This window comes from Stomoxys calcitrans, chromosome 1 (assembly GCF_963082655.1).
Source record: "Stomoxys calcitrans chromosome 1, idStoCalc2.1, whole genome shotgun sequence".
Lineage (NCBI taxonomy): Eukaryota > Metazoa > Arthropoda > Insecta > Diptera > Muscidae > Stomoxys > Stomoxys calcitrans.
Window position 1 is genome coordinate 231892745 of NC_081552.1, and position 23075 is coordinate 231915819.

Consider the following 23075-nt stretch of genomic DNA (forward strand, 5'->3'; position numbering starts at 1 on the left):
GTTCAAATCGGTCTATAACCTGGTATAGCTCCCATATAAATCGACCTCCCGATTTAATTTCTTGAGCCCCTGGAAGTCGCAATTTTCATACGATTTGGCTGAAATTTTGCATGTAGGTTTCCTTTATGGCTTCCAACAACTGTGCCAAGTACGGTCCAAATCAGTATATAACCTGATATAACTCCCATATAAACCGATCTCCCGATTTGAATAGTTGAGTCCCTGGAAGCGCAATTTTTGTCCGCTTGGGCTGAAATTTTGCATGTAGGGTTCTGTTATGGCTTCCAACAACTGTGCCAAGTACGGTCCAAATCAGTATATAACCTGATATAACTCCCATATAAACCGATCTTCCGATTTGATTAGTTGAGTCCCTGGAAGCGCAATTTTTGTCCGCTTGGGCTGAAATTTTGCATGCCAAGTACGGTCCAAAACGGTATATAACCTGATATAGCTCCTATATAAACCGATTTCCCAATTTGATATCTTGAGTCTCTGAAAGCGCAATTTTTATCCGATTACGCTGAAATTTTGCGTGAAGGGTTCTGTTATGACTTCCAACATCTGTGACAAGTACGGTTCAAATAGGTCTATAGCCTGGTATAGCTCGCATATAAACCGATCTCCCGATGTGACTTCTTGAGCCCCTGAAAGCCTCAATTTTCATCCGATTTGGCATAAATTTTGCACATAGTGTTCTCTTATGAGTCTTAACAACTGCACCAAGTAAGGTCCAAATCGGTCTATAATTTGATATAGCCCCCATATAAACCGATCTCCCGATTGAACTTCTTGAGCCCCTGGAAGGCACAATGTTTGTCCTATTTGGCTGAAAATTTGCGCGTAGGGTTTTGTTTTGACATCCAACAACAGTGTTTAGTGCGGTTTAAGTCGGTCTATAACCTGGTATAGCTCCCATATAAACCGATCTCCCGATTGGATTTCTTGAGCCCCCGGAAGCCAAAATTTTTGTCCTATTTGGCTGAATGCTTCTTGGCACATTTGTTGAAATTTAAAACAAATGTGCCAAGTACGGTCCAAACCGGTCTATAACCTTATATAGCTTCCATATATACCGGTCTTTCGATTATCCTTGTTCGGTTCCTAGAAGCTTTAATTTTGATGGTTTGACAGAAGTTTGGTATGCTGCTTAGCGGCTAGCTACCGATGGCGGATAGTTGAATGCTTCATACGGAGTACCTGCAACGGCAGTCGCGGACAATCAACGGTATCGAGCGGAGAGTCTCAGTAAGAGATCGGGTGGCACCGGCTCGTACACAAATACTGAGTGCCTATAATGCTCGATATGACAAGGCGAGTTATTGACGCCCTTGAATAAGCTATTGTCAACCTGTTTCCGCGGTGATCGGTCCTTTGGACCGGAACGAGCTTGCATTACCAGGACTGCCACCTCCACATGAAAATGTGGCTACAACAACAAAAACATGAACATTTTATACTCTCCACCATAGGACTGGGTGTTTACTAACTCCGTCCCGACACGGGACAGTTAAGAGCACTGCCGGAACAAAAATAATCCCTAAAGGTCCAACAAATATTGGGCATCGCCATAAAAAAAACTCAAGAAAGAAAAGAATTAGAATCGTAGCTGAAGCATCGATCAGAATTCTTTCCGAAATGTACTTCAAAAGACTCATACGAAATGGGGTAAATAAATTGTTTAGAATTCTCTCGAAACTTTCGGATCAAAAATTCCTTCCGACGATCAGAACAAAAATCGTTCAGAATTCGAGCCGAACTAGCGCAATAAAACTTTCTTTAGGAAGTCAAACAGAATTTGGAACGAATTCGAAAAGATTTTGTCGGAAGTTCAGAATTGTCTGACATTAGTCATTTGGTTCGCTGGGAAGATTCTCTACAGACTTCAGATTCTCCTACGTCTTACAGTAACTCACGTGGTTACGATAGAAAGCATCTACCATATCGAGAAGCTCGCACAGGAGAAGGCTTCTGATGTCTTGTCTCATAGCGTCAATCCACGATTTTTTCCTGGAAAACTCGGCGACCGCTTCGTTTCGGCCCCCTTGATGGCCCGGGACCCAGCAGACCGCTTTCTCGACCTTATATGGGCCGACGCCAGAGCCTTGAGCGCTGCCTTACAGTCCATGATATCGTAACAGTCCTATAAGGCAGCCGCCACTGCCTCATCCAGTGCCTTCAGCATCGCGAAGACGTTTGCGATAGTCTTCTGTGACGTGGTAGCGTTTTTCAGGTGGAGGTCTTCGCAATGCTGAAGGCACTGGACGATGCAGGAACGTCTGCCAGATAGGACTGTTGCAATATAGTGGACTTTAAGGCAGCACTCAAGGATCTGGCGTCGGGCCATGTGAGATCCAGACTGGTTTGAAGATGCAAGGGACTTCTTCGATAGTTCCTTTCTTAGAAAGGCCTACTGCAAATTTACCCATGAACATTCCATTAAGGATCAGGGGCAATCTTTTCATAAATCAATGAGTCCTGTCGATTCAGGTTTAAGCTCCATAACAAGGGATCTTCTTTTTTTAGCCGAGTTCGAATGGCGAACCGCAGTGCGACACCTCTTTGGAGAGAAGTTGGATATGGCATAGTACCTCACAAATGTTGCCAGCATTAGGAGGGGACACGCCAGGATTCGAACCCAGGCTTTCTGCGTCATAGGCGGACGTGCTAAGCTCTGCACTACGGTGGCCTCCTGTAGTCGAAATTTCCTAACTTTGTCTTTTTTAGGTTAGATTAGGTTGAAAAGAGGGTGCAGATATTAATCCGCCCCATGCCACTATGGACATACACCTAAGCCAGTAATCGGCTTGTTGTGCGCTCACCGATTTTACATAAGTGAGCTCGTAGTCCTATGTGTCCCGTTATGATACCAATAGCTATACTGATCTCCTTCTTGCTTCCTTTCAGTAATAGCCTCGTTTTCTCACGATCTGGTCCCCCCCAATAGAATTTTCCCCTTCCTTCCAACCGTTTCGCTGTGCCACAATGTTGCACGCGCATTCGTCGCCCACTCCCATAATTCGGACTGCGTCGACCCGAAGGGCTTCCGGTTAACCAATTTTATTGATGGCAGTCCTCTGGCCTTCATCGCCAAATCGTCTGCCTTTTGATATCCCCTTACTCCGTTATGGCCCGGCACCCAAACGATGCGGATTTTGCCAGCTTCAGAGAAGGTTTTAATCTCCTTCGTACACTGCAAGACTGTTCGTGACCTTACCGTCCTGGTTGTTATTGCACTCATGGAAATTTTACTGTCGGTAAAGATATTCACATTCGAAGTCCTTGCGTTAGCACCACACCATTTCACGTATTCCGTGATCGCCCGAATCTCCACCTGCAGGACCGTATTATGGTCAGGCAGTCTAAAACAGATTTCAGTCCCTGGGTTCTCAATATAAAACCCCAGGCCCACTCTGTCCTCTAGCTTTGATCCATCTGTGTAACATGATCTTCCAGATGGCAATACTAGGGTTCCATCAATCCAAGACTGTGCCGATGCCAGCATTTCCTCGCTCTCGACTTCAAGGTTTATCTCAGGTATCCGATCGGAAACCTCTTCCCTTCCTTCCAGGTTTCCTATCGTCGCTCCGATTATACCGTCTCGCATCGCCTTAGGTCTCATAGTCGCAATGACTGCCTCACACTTAATCTGTATATCAATGGGTCGGATATCTAGAATAGTCTCTAGTGCCCTAGTGGGCGTGATCCTCATCTCTCCGCTTATGCCAAGACAACATGTTCTCTGAACCTGTTGTATGGTCCTTATGATGCACTTTTTTCCATAGCTGTTCACCAAACCACTGAGGCGTAAGTGAGTATTGGTCTAATCACGCTCCTGTAGAGCCCGTGCACTATCCTTGGATTTAGGCCCCATTTCGAGCCTACGGCGCGTCTACACTGTGCCCAACATCTGTGAGCCTTCTCAATACTCTCCTGAATGTGACACTTCCAATTAAGTTTCCTATCCAAGATCACACCTAAGTATTTGACCTTGTCAGATATCGAAATCGTCTTATTGAGGAAACGTGGAGCGTTAAATTGGACCACTTTCGTCTTCCTCGTCTTCGGTCTTCTCTGGGTTAACATTGATACCTCTGGGTCTAGACCAGTCATATGCCATATGCAAGACCCTTTCGGCCCTTCTGCATAGCTCGTTCGGTTCGTTACCCCCTAGATGTATTATGACATCGTCTGCATATCAGACGGGTTCAAATCCCTCCTCAGTCAGTATCCGTAATAGGTCATTTATGGAGATCACCCATAGGAGTGGCAATAAAATGCCCCCCTGTGGCGTGCACTGTGCCACTTTCATATTTCGGCCCTTCTGCATCGCTCGTTTAGATCCTTACTCCTTAGAAGTATTATAACATCGTCTGCGTAGCAGACGGGTTCAAATCCCTCCTCAGTTAGCATCCGTAATAGGTCATTTATGGTGGTCGCCCATAGGAATGGCGATAAAATGCCCCCCTGTGGCGTGCCCTGTGCCACTTTCTCCCTTATATTTATGCCATGGGACACACAATTTATCCACCTGTTCCTTAGCATATGGTTTATGTCTTTGTCTTTTTTAAGTAATAAAAATTTTATAAAAATGGATTTTAATATTTTTTACACTAACAAAAATAACTTTATTTAAATATTTACATTTAAATACGTTAAAATAGATTACCACTTAAAACTAGGCGTATAAAAGCTTTTCATTTCTCAAATTTTCGAATTTGGAATTAAATATAAAATTCTATATTTTCTATATTAGAAATTCGACAGATATTTGATAGATTATTGTCTTAAAGTCTAACCACACATGCATGCAAAAAACGCAAGTTTTGATACATACAAAAAATATTTCGGGTTTTTTTCTTTCAACATCTCATGAATGGAGTTGGAAGTAATAAAAAATTGGGTTAGGGAATGCGACATTAAAAACATTGACCCATCTGGGCAATGTATAAGTACAGATTACAAGGGAAATTGTATAGCCCAAGTTCCGGTAAAAAATCTCAAAACTTCCTTTTTCCTTGCCTTGAATCTGTTGTTGCAGCAATGTGTTGGACATTGAAGCGAAGAAGGGCTCCATTGGTCCAATCCGGTACGTACAACCGCCTACCATAGGATTGCCTTGGAACTGTGAACGGTGTTTGTCAGGATTCACTAATTGAAGGTTAGGTCAATTGGGAAAACATAACGTGGATAGGCCCCATGAACATTATTAAGGATGCCACATCTGCCTATTGTGAATGTTAACAAATGTCAGGAATTTTTTTTTTCTCTTAAGCTGGGTATGCACCTCTGGCGAAATTTTCAATTGCAGCCAGAGAACTGCAAGCGGTGTCATTTTTTTTTTGATTTCCGTTATTCTCCAAAAAAAAAATGGAAGTCAACACATAATGCAAACTAAAATCAACTCAGTAACAGCCCTCGGTACACTCTCATGAGGCATATGAATAAAAGTCATGACACTCATTTGGACGTTTAGATGTTTGTTCGTTTGACTGATTCGTCGTATAACATCGTTTGCCTTTATGCATTTCGTAGAGAGAGACAGCTAACACCTGAAATGGCACAACAATCATAAGCATTCAATCAAATCATGTGTGATGATGCTGCGGTGTTGCTTTAGAAACGATCAGGGATGGAAAATTGTTATCTTGTTAGTTTTGTTGATAGTTTAAAACAGGGTTACCATTGAGATTTTTGAAAAGGTCGCATAAAAATTCGATCAAAAAAAGTTTAAAAAAAACGATCTGAGCCATATACGACACGGATGTCGAAAAGCCTAACATAAGTCACTGTGTCAAATTTCAGTGAAATCGGATTATAAATGCGCCTTTTATGGCCCCAAAACCTTAAATCGAGAGATCGGTTTATATGACAGCTATATATGCAGAAGTATATCGAGGAGCTTAACATAACTCACTGTTCCGAATTTCGGGTCCATTTATGGGTCCAAGACCTTAAATCGAGAGATCAGTTTATATGGCAGCTATATCCAAATCTGGTCCGATCTGTGCCATATTGCAGAAGTATGTCGAGGGGCTTAGTTTAACTCACTGTCCCAAATTTCGAGGACTTCGGGGCTTTTATGGGCCCAAAACCTTAAATCGAGAGATCGGTCTATATGGCAGCTATATCCAAATCTAGACCGATCTGTGCCATATTGCAGTAGTATGTCGAGGGGCTTAACCTAACTTACTGTCCCAAATTTCGGCGACATCGGACAATAAATGCGGCTTTTATGGGCCCAAAACCTTAAATCGAGAGATCGGTCTATATGGCAGCTGTATCCAAATCTGGACCGATCTGAGCCAAATTGAAGAAGGATGTCGAAGGGCCTAATACAACTCACTGTCCCAAATTTCGGCGACTTTGGACAATAAATGCGGCTTTTATGGGCGCAAGACCTTAAATCGAGAGATCGGTCTATACGGCAGCTATATCCAAATCTGAACCGATCTGGGCCAAATTGAAGAGGGATGTCGAAAGTCGTAACTCAACTAACTGTCCCAAATTTTGGCGAAATCTGACAATAAATGCGCCTTTTAAATCGAGAGATCGATCTATATGGCAGCTATATCCAAATCTGGACCGATCTAAGCCAAATTGAAGAAGAAGGTTGAAGGGTCCAACACAACTCACTTTCCCAAATTTCGGCGACATCGGACAATAAATGCGCCTTTTATGGGCCCAAAATCTTAAATCGAGATATCGGTCTATATGGCAGCTTTATCCAAATCTAGACCGATCTGAGCCAAATTGAAGAAGAAGGTTGAAGGGTCCAACACAACTCACTGTCCCAAATTTCGGCGAAATCGGACAATAAATGCACGTTTTATGGGGCCAAAATCTTAAATCGAGACATCGGTCTATATGGCAGCTATATCCAAATCTGAACCGATCTGAGCCAAATTGAAGAAAGATGTCGAAGGGCCTAACACAACTCACTGTCCCAATTTTCAGCAAAATCGGATAATAAATGTGCCTTTTATGGGCCTAAGACCCTAAATCTGCGGATCGGTCTATATGGCAGCTATATCTAAATCTGAACCGATCTGGGCGAAATTGAAGTGGGATATCGACTAGCCTAACACAACTCACTGTCCCAAATTTTAGCAAAATCAGATAATAAATGTGGCTTTTATGGCCCTAAGACCCTAAATCGGCGGATCGGTCTATAAGGGGGCGATATCAAGATATAGTCCAAAATAGCCCATCTTTGAACTTCACCTGCTTATGGACAAAAAAAAAATTGTGCAAAGTTTCAACTTAATATCTCTATTTGTAAAGACTGTAGCGTGATTTCAACAGACAGACGGACGGACTTGGATTTTTACCCCGACCAGAAATATATATACTTTATAGGGTCGGAAATAGACATGCAAACGGAATGACAAAATAAATATACCCCCATCTTTCGGTGGTGGGTATAAAAATGACTTGAAGGCGAGAGGGGGTCTGACGTCGAAGAACTTCATACATAACTCAAGGGCAGGTCGTAGAAGACGGCCCTCCACAACGGCTCTTAACAACGAGGAGATGGGTCGACAGTCACCGCCCTGAGCCTCATGGGGAGACAGAATACGGCCAAGTTTCCCTTCTGGACACTATGGATGCGGTGGGCAGACTGAGGAGAGTTTCAGAAGACAGGGACTGGATTGGGACCATACTACGACACACACAACATTTCAGTCAGAGCTATGTGCTCTAACGATAGACGCAGAAGAAATTCTGGGAAGGGATTCACAGTTTTCGAAATCAGTTGTTGTTGCTGATGTTGTAGCCACATTTGTATCGCTATGTCGATTCTCATCAAACTTGTTCCGGTCACCGATCGCCACGGGAAAGTTTTTGCCATTGGTTATCAACAGACGCCTTGTCACTGCGAGTATCACAGGCACTCAGTATTTAAGCAATAGCCGTTGTTGTCTGGCCTCACACGGATATTTTCCCTTCGATACCGCTGATTGTCCGCGTCTGCAATTGCAGCTATTCCGTATAGGAAGCCTTGCACTAACCGCAACCTGTGGACTCGCGCGGTAGCTCTCGGCTAAGCTTTTCGTAATGCCAAAAAATTGGAGCTCAGAGTTTCAACAGCGAGAAAGAAGATAACAACAAAGCGAATGCAACAAAAATCTGACATCTTAATACCATCAAACCTGGCCGGCTGTTAACAGCTGTTCGCGTGAGACTACCTTTTTTAAATCTGCCTTGAATTGTAGACTAAATTTTTTCTACAAGTTTGGCAACCACAAAATGGCATCAGCGCATACAAATCAAAGGGGAAATATTTGTAGTTGCCAGAATTTCTCAGAAATGTTATTGCATGGAGTATTAACACTCCATGATGGTGAAATGACGACAATTGCCATTAACGAAATCTGGGGCAGGATTTACTTAATAAGGTTAAGCCAAGCAATCAGCTGACTTAATTTTTTTTTTAGCTTTTGACAGTACTTGGCATTGGGGATGTCAGCTTGTTCTCTTTTTTTACAATCATTCTTTGTTTACTTATTCTCCTATATGATGACATTTTGAATCGGCAGATTTGACATCCTTAATAATGTTCATGGGATCTATCCACTTGATGACCTAACCTTCTATTAGTGAATCTTGTATCTGGGGCTACAAAATCTAGAAAAAAAAAAACATACACCCTATCAAGCATTGCAGGAAGGTTAGTGAATGAGTAAATGATGGGACCATAAGAAAGTATAAATGGCTTTGAAGATATTTTGTGAGCGTATTTAACCTAAAACTTAAAATTGTTTATTCTTAAGCGAATTCTTAACAAATAAAATGCAGTTCTGTTGTTTTGTGATAATTCTGAGCCTAAAAAAATCATCCCATGAAGAGTTTTAACAGCAGCCAGCAGCAGTCTCCTCACTTCGCTCAAGGACAATTGGCTGTGGGTCCCACGGTGTTTCGACATTTCATTAAGAGATTCAGCATTCCTTCCAATTTCATGGTGCGTGTTTCTGTATTGTAGAGATTTGTTTGTAAACGGTTGTAATCCAATTGTTGTTTTTCCTGGAAAATGCAAAAACGAAAAAAAAAATATATTTTTTTATGCTTTATGGTTTCAAAATTCTCTCTAATCATTTACCAAATTAACTAAACGATTCTTTAACGAATCAACCATGGTGTATGTGGACTGTAATGTCTTCTGTAATTCATTCGATTGCACTTTCTCATTGGCCAATTGCTTTTCGATTTTCTGTAAACGTGCCGTTATATCTTCCTGGGTCTCAATTTCATTTTCCAAGTCTCTGGCTTCGAAAGCATCATCGTGGTGTAAATCTGTAGGAGATTTAGGAAAAATTGTTAATAATTTCTAAGCCTTAAAGTACGTTTACACGTGGCCACTAAATCCGGATTTATGGCATTTTCAAGATTTAAGCGCTAAATCCTGTGTTTTTTTTGCAGGTTTACCGTACAAAAATAAATCCCATTTTTGCAGGATTTATTTTTAAAACCCAAATAAACCCGATATCATGGCTGCATAATCGATAAAAGTACCAAAATATTCAATTGTTTTGTGTATGGTGGTGAGTAATATGCACATTCATGTACGCTTGTGTATGTCACATAAATCCGCAAAAACGCAGTGTAAACAGATAGGATTTGTTTTTGGATTTAGTTAAAACCAGATCATAAAAATGTCAAGGTAAACGTGATATTACTGCCAAAATCACTAAAATGTTGCCACTCGATTCATTCATTATCAGCTGATATCGATGAATAAGCGAACAAATCGATTGTTAACATTTTTCTGGTTTCGATAGTAAAAGTAAAAATTTTACAAAAGTTCTCACCATTTTTCTTACAACTTTGTTGATCACCTTGCAACGTAAAGCCTTCGCGACATTTGCAATAATATGAGCCCACTGTATTGATACAGGTTTGATCGCAGGGTTTCTCTTCCCTGCATTCGTCTATGTCCTGCTCACAATAGCGCCCCGTGAAGCCGGCTGGACAGCTACAAGTATCATGGCCTGTACATGTGCCTCCATTCTGACAACGAGCATTGCAAACAGCTAAAAAAAGGAAGAATAAGAAGAAGAAAGAAAATAATTATTAATGGTTGTGGTTTAATTTTATACTGTACAAGCTGGACAGGGCCCGCTTCGCCGCGCCTTCTTTAACTCTCTTATATCTTTTTAGGGTGGGGACACTTCGCCCTGAATGTGGATATGGAATTCGTGCTACTGTAGCCTATGGCCGCCTATGACGCTGAACGCCTGCGTTCGAAACCTGGCGGAACTTCGGTCAAAATTTAAAGCGGTGGTTATCCCTTCTTTAAGCTGGCGACATTTGCAACGTACCATGCCATGCATGATCATGTAAAAAATTCCCTCCAAAGAGGTGTCGCACTGCGTCACGCCGTTCGGACTCGGCTATAAAAAAGTCCCTAATCGTTGATAGACTCAACTTGAATCGACAAGCACTCATTGATTCGTGAGAAGTTTGTCCCTGCTCGGTTCCTGGGCAAATTTTTACTCTACTCCCAAATGCCTTTCTTTTGAGTCCCATAGTACCGTATTGGCAAATATTTCGGGTTTAGGGGGTATTTCGGGGTGGTCACTTGGCTATTAAAGTAAATATAAGATTCGTGCTCTACTTTCAGAAACATTTCATATGAGTCCCAAAATGGCATGATCGGATAATAAGTTGTGTTTGACGGTTGGGTGGGCCCCAGGGTCTTTGTTCCGAAAATGAATGTAATTTTCCCGAAAATTAACAAATTTCCACCATAAATAGCTTTTATATAATAGGGAGGTATTTTGGGGTGGGGCGGCCCCCCAAACATACAACTCTATATTGTCGTGATTGGTCTATATATCCATTTGGCGGGTTTTGGGCGGACCCTGCGGCATCCGTCCCCAACAATAGAAACCATTTTTTTTTTTGAGACTCTTGGAGTGCAGAAAATTTCCAACGAATAACATTACCAATCTCCGAGATCTGATATATTTGAAATTATCGTAATGAGAAGTGCTTTTTTAGGGGAGACCTTTCGTCTCAAAAATGGATATCAAATTCATGTCCACTCCCAAATCCCTTTACTTTGAGCTCCATATTGTCATGGTCGGTAAGTATGAACCGTTTGGAGGGTGTTTTGGGGCTGGGGCGGCCATTGGTACCATTCCCTGAAAATAGATATATATCATAATCGTTCTTTACTCCCAAATACCGTTGATTTGAGCTCCATATTGCTATAGTCGGAAATAAAGTTCAGTTTAAGGGGTGATTTAGGGCGTACCCCCAAAATTGGATATTAAATTCGTTTTCTACTCTCAATTACCTTTCATTTGAGTCCCATATTGCCATAATGGGTCAATTAACCTATTCGACGTATTTTTGGAAGAAAAGGCGCCACCTTGACTTGAACGCAAATGTCATATTTTAAATCTACTCCCAAATATCATTCATTTGAATCCCTTATAGTCATGGTCGACTGATATGTCCATTTTAGGGGTATTTGAGGGTGGGGCGACCTCCCATTACTTGGACCTAATTTTTTTGCCACATTTTTAATATATTGCCGGATGGTTTTCATTTGAGTCCCATATTGATAGGCACATCGAATATATCTGTTTAGAGGAGTTTTGGGGTTGGGGCGGCCCGCTGGTTACTTGGACCCAAAATTTAATATGATATTCTTTTTCTAGTCTCCAATATCTTTCATTTGATATGCATATTGTGCCTATCAGTCCACTTTAGGTTTTGGGTGGCGTTTTTGGTGTAAAAGGGAGGGGGGAGGGTCAGTCACCATCCGATATCTAAAAATTATATAACCTATGTTTCATTTTTTTTGATTCTACGGAACAAACAAACAAACCGAGTCTCATATAGTCATGATGGGTCATATGCCCATTGGGAGCGTTTTTTGGGGGTGGGGTGACCCCCTACACTTCGATCTGATGTTATATACCAGATTCGTAATCTACTGCCGAATACCTTTCATTTAAGCCCCATATTGATATGGACGATCAATTTGTCTGCTATTAGACATTTTGGGTTTAGGGCGACTTTCTGGGTACTTGACGCAATTTTTAATATATTCGTTATCTACTCTTCAATACCTTTCATGTGATATCCATATTGTCTTTATCGGTTCACTTGTGATTTTGGGTGATATTTTTGGGGTAACGGAGAGGGTCCGCCACCTTCCGATATCAACAAATTACGAAGCCTATTCCTTCTTCCTGACCATATTTGTAATCTACTCCCGAATACCTTTCATTTGAGTCCCATATTGTCATGCTCGTTCAATAAACCTATTTTAGGGTGTTTTGGGGTTAGGGCGGCCCCCCAGTTGCTTGGACCCAATTTTTAACACCATATTCGTATTTTACTCTTCAATACCTTTCATTTGATATCCATATTGGCCTTATTCGTTCGCTTTTGATTTTGGGTGGTGTTTATGGTGCAAGGGGAAGGTCCGCCCCCTTCCGATATCAACAAATTATGAAGCCTATTCCTTCTTCCTGACCATATTTGTAATCTACTCCAGAATACCTTTCATTTGAGGCCCATATTGTCGTTCATGTCTCGTTCAATAAACCTATTTTAGGGTGTTTTGGAGTTGGGGCGGCCCCCAGTTGCTTGGACCCAATTTTTAACACCATATTCCTATTTTACTCTTCAATACCTTTCATTTGATATCCATATTGGCCTTATTCGTTCGCTTTTGATTTTGGGTGGTGTTTATGGTGCAAGGGGAAGGTCCGCCCCCTTCCGATATCAACAAATTATAAAGCATATTTCTTCTTTCTGTCCATATTCGTAATCTACTTCAGAATACCTTTCATTTGAGGCCCATATTGTCGTTCATGTCTCGTTCAATAAACCTATTTAAGGGTGTTTTGGGGTTAGGGCGGCCCCCCAGTTATGTGGACCCAATTTTTAATACAAAATTTGTACTCTAGTCCTGAATACCTTTCATTTGAATCCCATATTGTCCTGATCGGTCCACCTTTATTTTTGGGTAGTACCTTTGGGGTAAGGGGGAGGGTCCGCCCCCTCCAGATATCAAAAAATTACATAGTCTTTTTTTTTCTTTCAGACCAACCTACACAATCTGTGAATATTTCAACATAATTTGTTCAGCCGTTTTTGAGTCTATGCGGAACAAACAAACACAAATTCATTTTTAATACCCTCCACCATAGGATGGGGGTATACTAATTTCGTCATTCTGTTTGTAACTCCTCTAAATTTTCATCTAAGACCCCATAAAGTATATATATTCTTGATCGTCATGTCATTTTAAGTCGATCTAGCCATGTCCGTTCGTCCGTCCGTCCGTCCGTCTGTCTGCCGAAAGCACGCTAACTTTCGAAGGAGTAATCCTAGCCGCTTGAAATTTTGCACAAATACTTCTTATTAGTGTAGTTCGGTTGGGATTGTAAATGGGCTATATTGGTCCACGTTTTGATATAGCTGCCATATAAATCGATCTGGGATCTTGACTTCTTGAGCCCCTAGAGGACACAATTCTTATCCGATTTGGCTGAAATTTTGCATAAGGTGTTTTATTATGACTTCCAACAACTGTGCGGAGTATGGTTGAAATCGGTCCATAACCTGATATAACTGTCATATAAACCTATCTGGGGTCTTGACTTCTTAAGCGTCTAGAGTGCGCAATTTCTATCCGACTTGGCTAAAATTTTGCACGACGTGTTTTGTTATGAGTTCCAACAACTGTGTTAAAAATATTTCAAATCGGTGCATAACCTGATATTGCTGCCATATAAACCGATCTGGGGTCTTGACTTTTTGAGCCTCTACAGGAAGCAATTCCTATCTGATTTGGCTGAAATTTTGCATGAGGTGTTTTATTATGACTTTTAACAACTGAGCGGAGTATGGTTGAAATCGGTCCATAACCTGATAGAACTGTCATATAAACCTATCTGGGGTCTTGACTTCTTGAGCCTCTACAGGGAGCTATTCCGATTTGGCTGAAATTTTGCACGACGTGTTTTGTTATGAGTTTCAACAACTGTGTTAAGAATATTTCAAATCGGTGCATAACCTGATATAGCTGCCATATAAACCGGTCTTGACTTCTTGAGCCACAAGAGGATGCAATTTTTATCCGATATGGCTGAAATTTTGCATGAGGTGTTTTGTTATGACTTTCAAGACGTGTTTTGTTATGAGTTCCAACAACTGTGTTAAGAATATTTCAAATCGGTGCATAACCCGATATAGCTGCCCTATAAACCGATCTGGGGTCTTGACTTCTTGAGCCTCTACAGGGAGCAATTCCTATCCGATTTGGCTGAAATATTGCATGACGTGTTTGGTTATAACTTTCAACAACTGTGCTAAAAATAGTTCAAATTGGTCCATAACCTGATATAGCTGCCATATTGCCCGATATGGGATCTTGATTTCGGATAATACTTCCGAAGGGCGCAAGTATTATCCGATTTGGCTGAAATTTTGTACAACGACTTCTCTCATGACCTTCAACATACGTGTCGAATATGGCATGAATCGTTTTATAGCCTAATACAGCTCCCTATAAGCCGATCTCCCTATTTTACTTCTTCAGCCCCTAAAGGGCGCAATTCTTACTAGATTTGGGTGAAATTTCTTTCCTCCTTTGTTTGCCTAAAAAGAGATACCGTGGCAAGAGCTCGACAAATGCGATCCATGGTGGAGGGTATATAAGATTTGGCTCGGCCGAACTTAGCACGCTTTCCCTTGTTATATATAAGAATATATGAAACATTGAGAGAACTAAAAAATACTTACTGAGAGTATTTCACACATACAGTTACATTTTCATATTGGGCAACGCTGCTTTACACATAAGGGAGTGCTGTTCGATTCAAGTTTTAACTCAATTCTAAGGAATCTCCTTGTTATAGCCGAGTCCTAACAGAGTGCCGTTTAGCGACACCTCTTTGTAGAGATGTTTTACAAGGCTGAGTATTTTACAAAAAAAGTGGTAAAACTACTGTTGATAGTGTTTTAAATTGCTCGCCAGGATTTCAACCTTAGTGCCATAGGCAGACATGCTAAAATCGGCGTCAGCTGGCCTATTGTATACCAATCCATTTTGTTCACTCCTGTTTATTCCAACATTACTTCTACTTCTGATTCATCACTATGACTATTTTCCATGTTCTTTCCCCAGTCAAATATTGATCCTTAGTTTTCCGATTAAAGTTCGATAGGACTTAAATTCTTGAAAGTGGTCAATAGGCTACAAATGTTCATAAGCTCTTCTTAGTCTCTGGCATTTCTTGATTTCAAGCTAAGAATCATAAGTTATATCTACAACCAATCATTTGATGATTGCCGCCCTCTCCTCTCCATCCAAAACAAAACGTCATTATATAAACGATCCTTTCACTTTCCTTCAACTGAAAACAAGTAACAAAAAACACATTTCCTTCTTAACTCATTTACATGCGAAAACCCACTGAGTGACAGCTTTTATGCAAATATATTGAATAAATTCATTACATTGCGAGGAGCGCAAGCTTACCTACGTAAGCTGGAGTTATGTTGCATTTTGCATAAGCCAACTACTACAATATATGTTATGTATGTTTGTACATGGGACAACATGGATTTGTAAGGTACTTACGTTTCATGCAGCCATCCGCATGCGGTGATTCACGCATCCAGCCCGTACAACAATCGTAGATGACCTGTTGCGCTGATTTGTGACGTATGACGTCGCGATACGCCTGTTCGTGCACCAACTGAACGCGTGTACACATTTGATTCGCATGCGTTTGCGGTTGACATGGTGTACTGACATGTTTCCAAATTGGCCGACTATAGACTTCGGTTGTCTTCACTGGCATTGTGACGGTACGCTGTTGCACGCAAATGTGACGTCTGTGTGACAGAAACCCAGTGCCAGAGAGGCAGAGAGGATGAAAAAGGGAAGGGAGAGAAAGAGAAAAACAGAGGAATATTGTTAATGATGTTGTTTAAAATAAGCACGTACAGATCTATGCGGTAGTTATATGGTAGTTGGTACTTGAGTTAGTGCTGACGTTTTTTCTCAATTTGGCGTTTTGCCCTATCACAGAAGCAATTATCATTGGTCGTTGATGAGGTGTAGTGCCATTCTTACCATAGTGATAGTAGTATTATGACGTGAGATAATTTCAAGGATTCTTAAATTACAAATGAGTTGCTAAAAATATACATTAACCAAGAGGATATTATAACATAAACATTTCTTATTTGTTTCTCTTTCGAGACGAGCTCAATAATCGGAGATGCAAATGGAAAAGGAAAGCCAAAGATAGCAACACACACCAACCACTATGGGACGCGTTTCGTCTTTAATTAGAAGATTTTTCAACCATATTAGGTGTGATGACTTCAAGGGCTGTGCGTTGGTTTGTTGTATTTGAATCGTATTAATAGCGAAAACGCATCTATGATACAATTACCACATTAACCAAGCTCGACACCCCTGCTTATTAGCTGTACTTTTCCCAATGCATTTATTTTTGAGTAATGACAGACATTCTGTCTGTGGCAAATTACACTTCTTCCGTACTACACATGATTTTGTTCACCTGTTGGAAGTTGTATTGATGGCTTCGAACGCTAAGATAACGGCAATGGCTCTCGCTGTTGCACCGTGTGCCCAGGTTCGAATCCTGGCCGGGCTCTGCCGAATTTTTCATTTTTCAAATTTTTTACTTGTTAGGGCGAGATCATTAAATTTTACAATTTTTATTTGTTTCTCTTTCGAGACGAGCTCAACGATCGGAGATGCATTCATTTCAGAATTCTCAGAATTCATTATATAATTGAGGATATACAAACATTTTAAGTAATTTTGAGCTCATTTCAAGTTTTAAAATAATGGATTATGGACACAAAGTGGAAACATGTGAATAGAAATGTTGTTTCATGCCGATCTGAGTGCTGAAATTTTGGAAATACAGAGATTTTAAGTTATATGATGAGTTTTTATTGAGCTTAAACTTGAATGGGGTAGGACTTTTAAATATGAGAGAAAAATCCTAGCTGTTCTTGAATAGAATGTTTGTGGATAGAGATGGGCGATGGGTAAATACTCATATCGGGAGATCAGTCTATATGGCAGTTATATCCAAATATGGTCCGATCTGGACGATATTCAACAAAAAAGTTAAGAGGGGTACCAGAACTGGCTTTGTCAGGATTTGTTTGCCACGAAACACTAAGTTTCACAATAGGATATCAGATTCGTTTTCTTCTCTAAAATACCTTTAATTTAATACCCATATTGTATTGATTGGTCTATAAATCCGATAGGCGGGTTTTGTGGGTGGGCGGCTCTCCTAGGGTGAGGAGACCCCACAAACACTTGGTCCCACATTTGGATATCAGATTCGTATTTTACACCCAAATACTTTTTATTTGAGCCCCATATTGCCAATGGTCATAAAAAAGCCCTGTTTGGGGGTGCTTTGGGGAAGGGATGGACCCCCAGAAACTTGGTACCTCATTTGGATATCAGATTCGTATTCTACTTACAAATACCTTTCATTTGAGTCCCACATTGCCATTGTTGGAAAATATGTCCGGTTTAGGGGTTTTATGGGGGTTGGGGTGGTCTCCCAACACATAGTCCGACGATTGGATATCAGATACGTTTTATAATTTTAAATACCTTTCATTTGAATCCCATATTGTCGTGATTGGTCCATATATATATTTGATAAGTTTTGGGGGTGGGGCGGCCCCACTAGGTACCCCATCCGAATTTGGATACCAAATTTTTGTTTCTAGGTTACTATAAGAGAGCATACAAAATTTCGCTTAAATCGTACCACTCATTTCCGAGATCTGGCGTTTCTGAAAATTAGAGTAAGGGGGAGAGTCCACCCCCCTTCAGATATCAAAAAATGTAGTACCCTATTTTCACCACGGGATCATTACGCACCATCTGTGAAAATTTCAAGAAAATCGGTTCAGCCGTTTCTGAGTCTATAAGGAACACACAAACAAACAAACAAAACTACAAACAAACACAAATTGATTTTTATATATAAGATTACACTATATCGGGAGATCGGTCTATATGGCAGCTATATCCAAATATGGTCCGACTGTAATGGCCAATTTATTGCTTCAAGACTTTAAGTCTGTCCTTGCGGGGGGGTTTCGGGGGTGGGGAGGCCCCTCAGACATAAAAGAATCAATTTGTATATCACATTTGTACTCTCCTTTTTAATACCTTTCATTTGATACCCATATTGCCCAAAGCGGTGAAAGAGTCCTGTTGGGTGGTTTTTTGTGGCTGGGGGACCCCCCCGATCACTTTGTATATCAAGTTCGTACTCTATTCTTAAATAACATTCATTTGATACCCATATTGTCCAAATCGGTAAACATGTCCGTCCGGGTGGGTTTTAGGATGGGGCGTCCCCACAGGTTATTGGAGTACCATAAGGTGGCATACAGAATTTCGCTTAAATCAGTGCACTCATCTCCGAGATTTGGCGTATTTGAAAATTGCGGTATGGGGGAGGGTCCGTCCGTTTGTCAATTGCAATCACGCTACAGTCTTTAAAAATAGAGATATTGAGCTGAAACTTTGGACAGATTTTTTTTTTTTGTCCATAAACAGGTTAAGTTCGAAGATGGGCTATATCGGACTATATCTTGATATAACCCCCATATAGACCGATTCGCCGATTTAGGGTCTTAGGATCATAAAAGCCACATTTATTATCCGATTTTGCTGAAATTTATGACATTGAGTTGTGTTAGACCAGTCAATATCCCACTTCAAATTGGCCCAGATCGGTTCAGATTTAGATATAGCTGACATATAGACCGATCTCCTGATTTAAGGTCTTGGACCCATAAAAGCCACATTTATTATCCGATATTGTTGAAATTTGGGACGGTGAGTTGTTTTGGACCAGTCGGTGTCCCACTTCAATTTGGCCCAGATCTGTTCAGATTTAAATATAGGTGCCATATAGACCGATTTCTCGATTTAAAGTCTTGGGCCCATAAAAGGCGTATTTATTGTCAGATTTTGCCAAAATTTGGGACAGTGCGTTGTGTTGACATATTTTTGCAATTTGGCCCAGATCGGTCCAGATTTGGATATAGCTGCCATATAGACCGATCTCTCGTTTGGCTCCATAAAAGGCGCATTTATTGTCCGATGTCGCCAAAATTTGGGACGTTGAGTTAAGTTAGGCCCCTCGACATCGTTCTGCAATATGTCATAGATCGGTCCAGATTTAGATATAGCTGCCATATAGACCGATCTCTCGATATAATGTTTTTGGCCCATAAAAGGCGCATTTATTGTCCGATTTTGCCAAATTTTTGGGACAGAGAGATAAGTTAGGCTCCCGACATCTTTCTGCAATATGGCACAGAACGGTTCAGATTTAGATTTAGCTGCCGATCTCTCGATTCAAGGTTTTGGCTCCATAAAGTGCGTATTTATTGCCCGATTTTGCCAAAATTTGGGACAGTGAGTTGTGTTAGGCCCCTTGACATCTTTTTGCAATTTGGCCCAGATCGGTCCAGATTTGGATATAGCTGCCATATAGACCGATCTCTCGATTTAAGGTTTTAGACCCATAAAATGCGCAGTTATTGTCCAATTTCGCTAAAATTTGTGACAGAGAGTTAAGTTAGGCCCCCGACATCTTTCTGCAATATGACACAGATTGGTCCAAATTTGGATATAGCCGCCATATAGACCGATCTCTCGATTTAAGGTTTTAGACCCATAAAAGGCGCATTTATTGTCCGATTTCGCCGAAATTTGGGACAGGGAGTTGTGTTAGGCCTTTCGACAGCCCTCTTCTATTTGGCCCACATCGGTCCAGATTTGGTTATATCTGCCATATAGACCGATCTCTCGATATAATGTTTTTGGTCCATAAAAGGCGCATTTATTGACCGATGTTGCCGAAATTTGGGTCAGTGAGTTGTGTTAGGCTTTTCGACAGCCCTCTTCAATTTGGCCCAGATCCGTTCAGATATGGATATAGCCGATCCATATAGACCGATCTCTCGATTTAAAGTCTTGGCCCCATAAATAGCACATTTATTTTCCGATTTCGCTGAAATTTGAAACAGTGACCTTTGTTAGGCTTTTCGAAATCCGTGACGTATATGGTTCAGATCGGCCTATATTTGGATATGGCTACCAAAAAGTCCAATATTTTGTTCTACAAAATTGAACAATGACTTGTGCTTATTAGACCTGTCAATATCCATGTCGAATTTTGTCCAAATCGGACCATATTTCGATTAAGATGCTAGGGAGGCATAAATTATGAATTTTTCACCGGATTTTGATGAAAGGTGGTTTACATTTATACCCGAGGTGGTGGGTATCCAAAGTTCGGCCCGGCCGAAAATAACGCCTTTTTATTTAATTTTTTTTTTTATTTTTTTATTTTTTTTTTTATTTTTTTTATTTTTATTTTTTATTTTTTTTATTTTTTTTTTATTTATATTTTTTTTTTTATTTTTTTTATTTTTTTTTATTTTTTTTATTTTTTTTTATTTTTTTTTTTTATTTTATTTTTATTTTATTTTTTTTATTTTATGTTTTGTTTATTTTATTTTTTTTATTTTATTTTATTTTATTTTATTTTATTTTATTTTATTTTATTTTATTTTATTTTATTTTATTTTATTTTATTTTATTTTATTTTATTTTATTTTATTTTATTTTATTTTATTTTATTGTATTTTATTTTATTTTATTTTATTTTATTTTATTTTATTTTATTTTATTTTATTTTATTTTATTTTATTTTATTTTATTTTATTTTATTTTATTTTATTTTATTTTATTTTATTTTATTTTATTTTATTTTATTTTATTTTATTTTATTTTATTTTATTTTATTTTATTTTATTTTATTTTATTTTATTTTATTATATTTTATTTGCTCCGAGAGACGTCTCATAACTCCCAATACAAAGTGTTTTTTGTATGCCTACAATATAAAATTTTCACTTAAGGTAAACTTTGCCTTATCCAAAAAGTTGCAAGATTGTAGGTGGTTAAGCATTGCACTTTATCCAAAACCTGATGCATTTTTCATAAATCACAGTTTTGCCTAATAAAAAATTAATGATGTCTATTAGCGAAAAAAACTTAATTTGAAAATCCCATAAAAGTCCATACTTTGTTGGCTGGTTAATGTTGCTTCGCTTATCGCCAACTATCCACGCCTACATCCAAAATTCGGCTAAATCAGAATTCACATTTCAAACATTAATTTTAGCTGCTTTGTGTAACTTGATAACCATATATCAAATCCCAAGAGAAACACTTTACACGAAATAAATCGAATGCTTTCAAATGTGTTTTTTGGGCATTTTGTCCAAATATCATGTTGGCCAGTCAACAAATATCACCGGCCGCGGCCGGACCAGGCCACTCATTTGGTTATCTTTATGGGACATTTTATGCCAACCGACCAGGCCAGTAACAAAGACTTAACAAGTCTAATTTTACTTTCATTAGCTTGAAATGTAAAGTGATTTTTTTTTTCAAGTCCACATCCTCAAGCCTAGAGTAAAAGAGTTGTAATGCTAAATAATGGAAATGCGAACATAGTCATGACACCACATTTTACCAACGTTTCGAGTTGTGCGGACATCGATCATGGCTAGCTTAAAAAGATTTGTGGACAAACTGAACTGTGATTTGAAATGGCTATAGAGGTGATACATTATTTGCATAGGTATGAAGATGGGCAAAGTAGGTTAGTTTAGGTTAGGTTTAAGTCGCAGTCTGCCATTAGACTCACTTAGACGTTTTCGTCCATTGTGATACCACAGGAACAGAAGAAGGTGGATGCCTTTAAGTTCCGACCGTTGAACCATCCAGATCGCTTTAAAAGGCCCAATAACATGCTAATGTTCACATCCGCTGAATTAGACAGGTTCTCAAAAAAATGAGAACCTAAAGTTGAACTCCTTCTGACTGCTAGTGCGGGTAACACACACAGAAGGTGTTCTATAGTATCTTCTCCAATCCCATGGCAGCCGGTTGTACGTACCGGATTGACCCGATGAAGTCCTTCATCAGTGTACAACACACTGCTACAACATAGTCTCTTCTTCCTCGATGCCCTCACAGCTTCTGCAAAAGTCGTTGCTGGCAACCTTCAGTCTGTCAGAATGTTTTCCGATTAGACAGTGACCAGTCATGACGGACACAATGATTGAGACGTCTGTTCTAGGCGATGAGGCAACGTAGTTTTGGAATGCTCACAGCCCCCACTTTGTGACCATCTATCATTCGTTGCCCTTCGGGCCTGGTCCTGAAAACTTAGCTTACATGTCGCTAGAGGCATACCCACTGATTCCAGTGTACATGCAGTGTGTAAGGTAGTTCCTAGTCTCGCAAGCTCGTCTGCTTTAGAATTCTCTGGGATATTTCTGTGGCCCGGCACCCAAAACAGATGAATTTTGAACTGTTCAGTCATCTCGTTCCGAGATATGCGACAGTCGAGGGCGGGTTTTGTGTTCAGAAATACGTTCTCCAGGGATTTAATGGCTGCCTGGCTGTCTGAGAAGATATTTATGCCAATCGTCGTAAAAATAAAAATTTTGCCCATGAACATTCCACTAAGGAACAGGGGCAAACTTCTCACTAATCAATGAGTGCTGTCCGATTCAAGTTTAGGATCAATGATAAGGTGCCTCCTTTTTATAGCCGAGTCCGAACGGCGTGCCACAGTGCGACACCTCTTTGGAGAGAAGTTTTACATGGCATAGTACCTCACAACTGTTGCCAGCATTAGGAGGGGAAAACCACCGCTGAATAATTTTTCTGATGGTCTCGCCAGGTTTCGAACCCAGGCGTTCAGCGTCATAGGCGGACCTGCTAACCCCTGAGCTACGGTGTCCTCCCCTCGAGACCTATTACGGTGGGGTATATTCAGAAGTCAGAGAATGTATGGAAAATGTCTAGTGAGGAAACACTAGGGAAATTCTATAACAGACAATGTGGCGCCAGAAGAGGTTGTCACTGATATGCATTCGTCGGAGGCCATTAGGGATATTGTGTCTGAGCCGAAAATCCTTTGGGCGATAATAGGTTT

General features: G+C 40.2%; 1 protein-coding gene across 1 annotated transcript in view; it reads right to left on the reverse strand.

Annotated features, from left to right (window-relative positions):
* Positions 1 to 4768: 4768 nt before the first annotated feature.
* LOC106093878 (uncharacterized) overlaps positions 4769 to 23075 on the reverse strand; it is a 196152-nt gene continuing 177845 nt past the window's right edge. The window contains exons 3-6 of the mRNA XM_059368858.1: positions 15608 to 15864; positions 9810 to 10031; positions 9101 to 9294; positions 4769 to 9024 (exon numbers count right to left, since the gene is read on the reverse strand). Of these exons, the coding sequence (XP_059224841.1) occupies positions 8887 to 9024; positions 9101 to 9294; positions 9810 to 10031; positions 15608 to 15864 (811 nt within the window). The 3' untranslated portion in view covers positions 4769 to 8886. The remainder of the gene's footprint in view (positions 9025 to 9100; positions 9295 to 9809; positions 10032 to 15607; positions 15865 to 23075) is intronic.